Below are 9550 nucleotides of genomic sequence, written 5' to 3' on the forward strand. Positions count from 1 at the left end.
ACGGCAGTTAGAAAATCTGACTGGTGCCCTGTTTTCCTTCGTACGCAATCAAGTTATTCAATTTTTCCTACGGGACAGACCTAAATGCGACGTTAAAATGTCTATGCATATGCAAAAATGCCAAATTAATCACATGAATATTTTTCAAGAATCTTTCAAGTCTCATCCACTCATCTTAATTAAATATCGATCACTCAAATCGATAAATAACCAAGAATCCTCCCCAGTGGAGTCGCCAAATTGTAGGCGTCGCTCAAAGTGCGCCTACATTAAAGCATGTGGTGAATATGCTTGGCACTCATAGGAAGTGGGAATTGACATTTACCATTAGGGACAAGGAAAGTAGGGAGCCGCCAACAAGTTTTTAAGGAACTTGTAAACCGTTCACGGATCATAAAAAGGCAACCACGATAAGGGACAACGATAGACAACAACGATTGACCCGTGAAGGTTACACCCCATTCATAATCCATGAGATTACTAACTCCATATGGTTCGGAACCACGAAAAGAGGATCGGGGATGATGGTACGAAGTGAGTCATGGAGTCACATTCGCCCGTATTGGCCTCTACTCGATTCTTATAGTGAAAAGCATTCCTGCGATCTCAAAGGCATACAAACAAAGATTCAATTTGCTCCAATCTATTATTAAGCTAAATTTGTTGAATATTAATGCAACATATTATTCTAAAATATTGGTGATCACTTGATTTAATAACAATATTAAAAGGGAACCTAAACCGGTTGTCCAAATTATCTTATTAGGCGTGATTTTCAATTACATATTCCCTTTAAACATGCAATATAGTGATCATAAAAAACAATAGAATAAACATTAATATTGGAAGCAATTTAACAATAATTCTAACAATACAAAATCGTTAGAAAAATAATAGAAATAAAAGGAACATAATTCTTACTTTGATTCTGTTTGCATGCAACTACAAAATAATAAACGAGTTAGTAACTTCAAGGAAATAATAATAAAACAACAATTAAATTAAATCAAATTAAGTAGGATTGATTTGGGGCCAAACCCTCAAATAGTTCTACCTTTCACGCCTTGGCTTAAGAACAGAACCACGAGTAAAGTATGGACTCCTGGGAGTGCTTGAAGAAGGAATTTTGAAAGAAGAAGAAGGATAGGCTAGTGTTTAGGCTAGAGCATAGAAGAGAGAAAAATAGAGAATTAATTAATGCCCCGTACATCAGAAATAAGGGGGTATTTATAGAGAAAATGTGTTGAGGGAACACACGGAACCCTAAAATGATAAAAACCCTAAAAAAAGTATCTCGCGACACGGCAAAGTGTACCGTGACACGGGAAATCCCACCGTCAGACGGGAAACATTCCCGTGACACGGTGCACTTTTGTGTGACGCGAGAAATATTTGCTGAACGGGAGAGAAAACGCGTTAAGGGTTTACGCGGAAAGGACACGGAAACCCCCGTGTCACAGCAGGTGTCCCGTGTCACGGGGAACCCCACCGTCAGACGGGAAATTTTTCCGTGACACGGTGGACCGTTGCCGTGACGCGGGAATTTTTAGTCCGCTTTTCTGTCTAAATTCATTTTTAACCCTAATTTCGTTCAGCATTTTAAGTGTCGATTGATAATTTCGGGCTTTTTTCTGATTTATTGTTATTTGGGCTAAAATAAGAAAATAAGTAAATAAAATAAGTAAAAGGTTTGGACTTAAAATAAATAATAAAACAATAAAATAAAAAAAAAGGTTTGGGCTAGAATTAAATAATAAATTTGGGCTGAAATTAAAACTATGATTTTACCAAACATCAAGACTAATCCATGGACTGTTCAAAAATACGAATTTAATCAAATACGATTTTTAAGCACTCTCGGGATTAAATACTGAACCCGACCAATAGTGGCGGTGAAAGGTTGTTCATCATCGGGTTTGGTTTTGGGGAGACATTTTTAGGTGTTTACAAGAATCTAAACGGAAAAGTTCAAAAACAACCTCAAAAAGTTCAGCAAAAAAATTACATTTGATAAAGGTGGCTTAGTTGTTGGAAAAGAATTTGAAGCTTTTGATGAGGATGCCTGAGAAGAATTAGTTGAAGCTTGATGACCAAAAACCTACAGAAAATTCAAGTTAATTTAGAATAATAAAACACAAATTCAAGAAAAACTTAAAAAAGTTCAATAAAAAAATTACATTTGAAAAAGGTGAATGAGTAGATCTTGACATATTTCCAGAGGAAGGCTGAACATTATTTATTGAAAAGGTATTTGAAGCTTTAGATGAGGATGGCTGAGAAGAATTAGAGCTTGGAAAATTGTTGGATGATTCACCTTCAAACACCTACAAAATTTACACGTTCAAAATATAATATAAAAAGTTCAAAAGTATAACAACAAAAGTTAAAAAGAAAAATAATAATTACATTAGCTGAAGATTGCTGAGTAGATTTAGTTGAAGGGTTACTATTTTTTAATCCTTTTCCATTTTAAGCTTGAGAACCAGTTCTGAACCCGTCACCAAAAACCTAAAAATAAAAATGAAATTAAACATATATAATACAAAACAGTTCAAAAAAGACAATTAAAATATTCAAAAAATACTTACATTTGCTGATGATGAATGAGAAGCATTGGTTGTAGCTTTACTATTTTTACATTGAACATTCTTTTTCTTAGAAAGTACAGAGAGATTTGGTCCTTGTGTTGTTGGATGTGAATAAACCAAAGGATCTCCATCATCATTTAAAACCTACAAAATTTTAAAAAATTATAAACTATTCAATAAAAAAAAATAAAAATAAAAAGTTCAGATAAAAAGAAAAGAGGTTCAAAATTACCTCAACAACCAATTTTTGGACAGTAGCTCTGGCTTCGTCTTTGTATTTATGTACTTTCTTTTTCCAACTCTTAGCTTTATTACATGCTTTCTCAACAGTACTCTTTGGCCTGTAGTTTCTCTCACCCTTTTTCCTAGCTATTTTTGGATTGTTTATGAACCCTTCTTCATCACCTTCTTTTTTAGCTTCTTCACCAACTTCAACATCATCAATATGAATTGGACCCATCACACTTTCCACCTTTTCACGTAACATTTGAAAAGTATACTCAACTTCATTTCTTGCTAAAAGATCTTCTTGACATGATGTCACTAACTGAACATACTTCCTAACCATTTGAACTCTCCAAACAGCAGAAGAACAACTTTAACATCTTCACATGTCTCTTCATCAAACACATGACTACACATAGGCTTCTTAGTCCACCTCTTCACTATATACTGTTCTGGTATTTTTTGAACACAATGAATATTATATATACGAAGATAGTGTCCACATAACAACCCCATCTCACTCCAATACTTACAAGTGCAATTGATGTTAAAGGTGAATTACTCATAAGTAACTTCATGCCTTATAATGTCCTTATTTGGCCTCCAAACATAATAACAAATAGTCTCATCATCTTCATGCTTTCGCTCTTGACAACATGAAATACCTATCGCAAATTGATCCTCAAATACCACATACACGGAAATAGTATAAATCTCCCTAGCGTGTATGAGCAAACGAACATTAGCTACTGCAAGATGACGGTTACCCCTCAAAAGACGGAAATCTTGCTTACTTTCTTTACTCCTCCACTCTGATATAACATCAAGAAAAGTACTATAAAAGTCACTCAAACCATCTGTTTTATTCAATCTATTGGAAATAAAATGATTTGTTGTTTCACTCCTTTGGGATGACAAAACTCCACCCGAAAAATAATCTTTTGAATAAGCAGGACACCATTTCTCATTGATATCATACAAGTGATTTAACCAATCATTTTCTGAACACTTGTATTTTGTCATCATTCTATTAAAAACAAAAAACAACAAATCAATAAACAAAATGATAATATAGTTGTTCAAATTACAGCAACAAAAGTTCAAAACATAAATAATACTATTCACATACACTTGTTAAACATGAAAAGTAAAATTGTTGAAAATAAATAATAAGTAGTTCATATTTAAAGAAAGGTTCAAAACTTAATACATTCAATTCAAATATATAAAATTAATGTTCAAAAAGAAACAAATCAGGTTAAATTCAATAAAATTAAGTCCGCAAATATGTAAATGTAATAGTTCAGATATCAAACAAAAAAGTTCAAAACATAAACTAAAAGGTTCAAATAATATTAAAGAAAGCTTACCTTGGCCAGTAATGTTCAAATTCAGCAGGACTTTCACAGTACTTAAGCAAATAATCGAATACTTCTGGAAACCCTTTTAATATTCTAAGTCCTCCTATATTAGTCTTTGAATTCTCACCAAGGTGCCAAGTGCACAAACGGTGCCGAGTGCTTTGAAAAATTTGTCGAATTGCTGTAGCAATTGAAGGGGCTTGATCAGTCATTAAGGTTATGGGGTCTCGACATCCTCCCATAGATCTCATAAAAGCCTCAAACAACCATACAAAACTGCTGGTCTTTTCATCAAGAACAAAACCCATTCCAAACATGACATTATTACAATGATGATTCATACCAACAAAAGGGGCACAAATCATGCCATATTTGTTAGTTCTATAGGTGCTATCGAACACCATCAAATCACCAAAAGCTTCATAATCCCTTCGCATTCTTCCATCCCTCCAAAATACACTACAAAGGGCATGATTTCCATCAACCTCAAACTCATAATAAAAGTCACTCTCTTTGGCTTGTCTTGCAGCAAAAGACTTGATCAAAGCATTACAATCACCACCTTCTAATCTGCCGGCTTTTTCAGTAGCTAAAGCATTGTAAACATCAGTAACAGTGTAGCATAGATTAGGAGATCCACCAACTTCTTTCCTCAAAGCACGAAGAGAATCTGTAACCCTAACCCCACTAGCCTTCATAGTACTTATGAACTTCAAATGCTCACCTTGCATTTTCCTTTGAGACCTAAGGAGATGTCTTTTCTCAACAGGTATCATAGCATGATTGTGATCCATATTGTGTTTAACAGCAATCCAAACACCTTTCTCATCAATAACAAAATCAATGTAAGCTTCACAACATGTACGGTAATCCAACTTAGAATACTTCCTAGGCACCTTGGAAGAAGTATCCTTCAAACCAGCATTTGAACATACATAATTTCTGCCTCTCCAAACACTTATAGTACCAACATATCGAACTTTCCCTTTCCTAATACTAAATCCATGCCGAAATGCATAATCATTATACATTTCATATGCCTCCGCATCACTGTTGACTTGTTTCCACTACAATTCAGACTTTTCACTTTCCTTATAAACAACTTCATACTTATAAACTGCAATAAACAAACAAAATGCATAACAAACATTATTATAGTTCAAAAATAAAAGAACAAAGTTTAAATAAAAGGATAAGATGTTCATAATTACTTGTACAATTCTATATTAAAAAATATACAGGATCAAAGGTTCAATAAAATAAAATAAAGATTAAAAAAAAAACATGACAGTGTTCATAATATATTTAAACTACTAATAATACGACTAATACAAATTATAAACAAATAATATTCATTAAATTCATCAAAAAATGATAAAATTCATCACAAATTAATAAAATACAATAAGAAATCAAAGTATCTTAAACAAATTCCAGAAGCTAATCGTAAATTGATCAATAATTTAATTAGTTCATCAATTAATAAATTGAATAATACAACTAATTAAACCTAAATATTATGCAATGTTCAAAATCATATCAAAATTCATAAATCGGAAATCAAATTCAAAACACTTTGAACAAAACATACGTATATCTATCAAATTCTGGACATAAATTGTTCAGCAAGAAATCAAAAGAGGCGTAAGTTCAAAATCAAGAATTAATGAACAGATTAATCAACAAATGATGAAAATCATGACAAATTATTATAATACTACTGCAGAATCATATTAATCAAAATCTAATCAAAAATTACAGAAGATTAAAAATAATAGATCAATAGTTTGATTAGTTCATCAATTAATCAATAGAAAATACAACTAATTAAAACTAAAAATTATTCAATGTTCAGAATCATATTCAAGAAAATAATAAACCTAATAACTATAAAATAAAAAATCACATTCTCGTCTCAAATATAAGCAACTAAATAAAATCTAATTATACAATGAATTAAAAACAAACGATAATTATAACTTCAAATAATTAGCAATAATTAAAAGTTGCTCAAAAATCACATTGAAAAAACCTAATTAACGAAAATTAATCAAATTCAGAAATCTTACCTCCATTCTCAAGAACTTCAGGCACAGAAATCAAATCCATGGCAAAAACAAGATTGAAGAACAATAGGGAAGAATAGAGCAATCAACAATGGTGAGAAGAGCACTGAATTAATCGAAAGAGAAAGTAACTGAGAGAGAAAATTGATGAGAGAAAACTAGAGGAGAGAGAAAATCGACGAGAGAAAAATTTCGAATGATAATTGAAAATGAAAAATGGAGAAATAAGGAAAGAACGCCGGAAAAACGTTGCAAATATAAGGAAAGAAATAGCTAGGAAAGCAGCAGCTACGTGGCAGCGCCCTATTGGTGGTGCACGTAGTTCTGTGTGCACAAGGGTGCATATTATAATTTGCAGCTGTTTGTCAGTTACTCGTTTGTTTTTTGTGGGTTATATATGTAGTATAAAAGGCCCATTAGTAGGCAAATTTTAGGGGGTCAGATTAATTCTTTTAGTCTTTAGTTTTTGTTCCGCAGCTTTATACTTGGTATTAGTTTTTTAATGTTTTGCTTAGAAAGTTAAGTTGTGTTTTATTTTACTCTTACGCACTTTAGTTTTATGATTATAGTTTTCATTAGTTAGGTAATTTCAATCTTCGTTTTGTTACTTTCATAATTGATTAGTTTTCATTACTTCCATTTTTTTAGCATTAATTAATGCTTTTACTTAGTTTTATTCTAGTTGCCTTTCTTAGTTTTCTTTAATAATGCTTTCTTTGAGTTTGCATTAGTGCTTTTAATCATGCTTAATTTGATCTCTTTGATTAGTTTAATTTTAATTATGCACGAGTAGTTTAATTCTAGGATTTGTGGGGATCCATGATTAATATGAAGGGATGATTTATTATTGTTGATTGTTAATGTTTTAGAGAAATTTCCTATTGATTAATTTAATGTTATGCAATTAGATTAGCACTGGTTTAATTGTATGAGTTATGCAATATTAATTCGAGATTCGAGAGATGAGAATTGATGTTTAGGCTTAGTTTCAATAGGCAAGTTAATTTATAAATGGTTAAGTCAAGATTTGAGAGATGCGATTTAATACTGGTAGATTAATTCTGTTATTGTAATACGTAGCGAAAGCCCTTTATAATCTGGTTAATTTTTACATTGATAATTAATTGATTGTTATGTTTTATCCTGGAATATTAATTATTGGTGAACCTATGACCCTAGACTTTTTATTTATTTATTTCTCCCTACTTTTATTCTTCCCCACTTTTAATCTTCGTAGTTTAGTTTTCTCATAATAATAATAAATTGGTTACTTTAATAATTTAGATTATATTAATTTATTAGAAATAAAAGAACATTGTTTCCCTGTGGATTCGACCCTACTTCCCTATCTATTATTAGTTAGTGGTTTTAGGAATTACTTTTGATTAGGTGATACGACTTAGCCAGTCAATTATTATTATTATTATTATTATTATTATTATTATTATTATTATTATTATTATTATTATTATTATTATTATTATTATTATTATTATTATTATTATTATTATTATTATTATTATTATTATTATTATTATTATTACTATCAATTTCCGAAAAACAATTTATTCTCTCTAACAATAATATTTAATTTTTCTTCGTCGAGTACCTTTCATCATTCAATTATTCAACGAGCTCTTTTTTTTAAAAAAAATATATGATGTATCATTAGTTTTGGGAATTTTATTTTGTTTTTAATTTGGAATGAAAATGAAAAACAAATTTTTTAAAAATTATTTGTTCAAATCGTGCTTCGCACGAGACTAATGATATATAAACTAAAAAAATACCAGAAATGACACGTGCCATCTCTTGGTGGATCCTTAGTTATTTTTCTTTTTTTTTTTATTAAAAAAATCTACTTGTATTAATGAAGGAAACAAATCATTTACAGAAATAATATTTTTTTTATAAGTATTTCATATAAATGGAGTAATTATTATATTTAAAATAAAAAGATTTCATAATTCTTTCAAAAAAAAAAAAAAAGCCGACTATAAACCAAAATTTATATTCTTAAAATGATTGCTTAGATTTTTTGCCTACTTTTGTTTTAGTTGTGTATTAGAATTTACAATTAAAAAATGCAAATACTAGATCAACCTAATGCATACTTTTATTATTCATTGACAAATAATTTAGGGAAATTCTACAATATAACCCGCTACTTTTAGAAATTCTACGATGTGCCCTTACTTTTTAAAAAAAACTATATAGTAACCCGCAAGTTTATTTAGTGACTATATAGTAACTTTGTTGTTATCTCACCGTTAATAAATTCCATTAGTGGGGCCCACTCTCCAATTTTTAATATTTTTTATTGATTTTTGCGTGTCGTAAAATGTTCTGTTAAAGGTTTTGGGGGCTATTTTGGCTCTAAAGGATCCAAATTGAGCTTAGATTTGCCAAAAAAACAAACGTAAATATCTCGTTTTACATATTAAAATGTAAACACATAAATCAAGATATTTCTTAATACGCAAAACGGGGTATTTACGTTTCATATTTGCCAAATCTAAGCTCAATTTGGTTCTTTAGGAACCAAAATAACCCTCAAAACCTTTAACGAAACATTTTACAACGCGCAAAAATAAATAAAAAAATATTAAAAATTGGAGAGTGGGCCCCACTAACGGAATTTATTAACGGTAAGATAACGGCAAGGTTACTATATAGTCAATAAATGAACTTGCAGGTTACTATATAGAAGTTTTAAAAAGTAAGGGCACAATGTAGAATTTCTAAAAGTTGCGGGTTATATTGTAGAATTTCCCAATAATTTATGATTATAATTGTTTTAAAATAAAAAATTACGATTATTTATAATCATAAAAAAAATTTATGATTATAATACTTATCAATTAGGCCATGTTGACTAGGGATAAGCATAACAAGGTACCCTGTAAAAATTCCAGAAACTGGAACCGGAACTGTAGGCGTCGCTCGAAGTGCGCCTACGTTAAAGCATGTTGTGAATATGCTTGGAACTCATAGGAAGTGGAAATTGACATAATACGACTAGGGACAAGGAAAGTAGGGAGCCGCCAACAAGTTTTTAAGGAACTTGTAAACCGTTCACGGATCATAAAAGGCAACCACGATTAAGGGACAACGAAGGCAACAACGATTAACCCGTGAAGGTTACACCCCATTCATAATCCATGAGATTACTAACTCCATATGGTTCGGAACCACGAAATGAGGATCGGGGATGATGGTACGAAGTGAGTCATGGAGTCACATTCGCCCGTATTGGCCTCTACTCGATTCTTATAGTGAAAAGTGATTCCTGCGATCTCAAAGGCATACA

At 31.0% G+C, this 9550-nt stretch overlaps 1 protein-coding gene across 1 annotated transcript; it reads right to left on the reverse strand.

The window, feature by feature from the left end:
* Window positions 1-3371: 3371 nt before the first annotated feature.
* On the reverse strand, window positions 3372-5205 carry LOC145627969 (protein FAR1-RELATED SEQUENCE 5-like). The gene is made up of 2 exons (XM_081680310.1): window positions 4184-5205; window positions 3372-3840 (listed from the first exon to the last, which is right to left on the reverse strand). The coding sequence occupies exons 1-2, from the start codon at window positions 5203-5205 to the stop codon at window positions 3372-3374; spliced, it is 1491 nt and encodes a 496-aa protein (XP_081536436.1).
* Window positions 5206-9550: the final 4345 nt, after the last annotated feature.

The sequence above is a fragment of the Chenopodium album genome, chromosome 4, assembly GCF_948465745.1.
Source record: "Chenopodium album chromosome 4, dcCheAlbu1.1, whole genome shotgun sequence".
In the NCBI taxonomy this organism is placed as follows: domain Eukaryota; kingdom Viridiplantae; phylum Streptophyta; class Magnoliopsida; order Caryophyllales; family Amaranthaceae; genus Chenopodium; species Chenopodium album.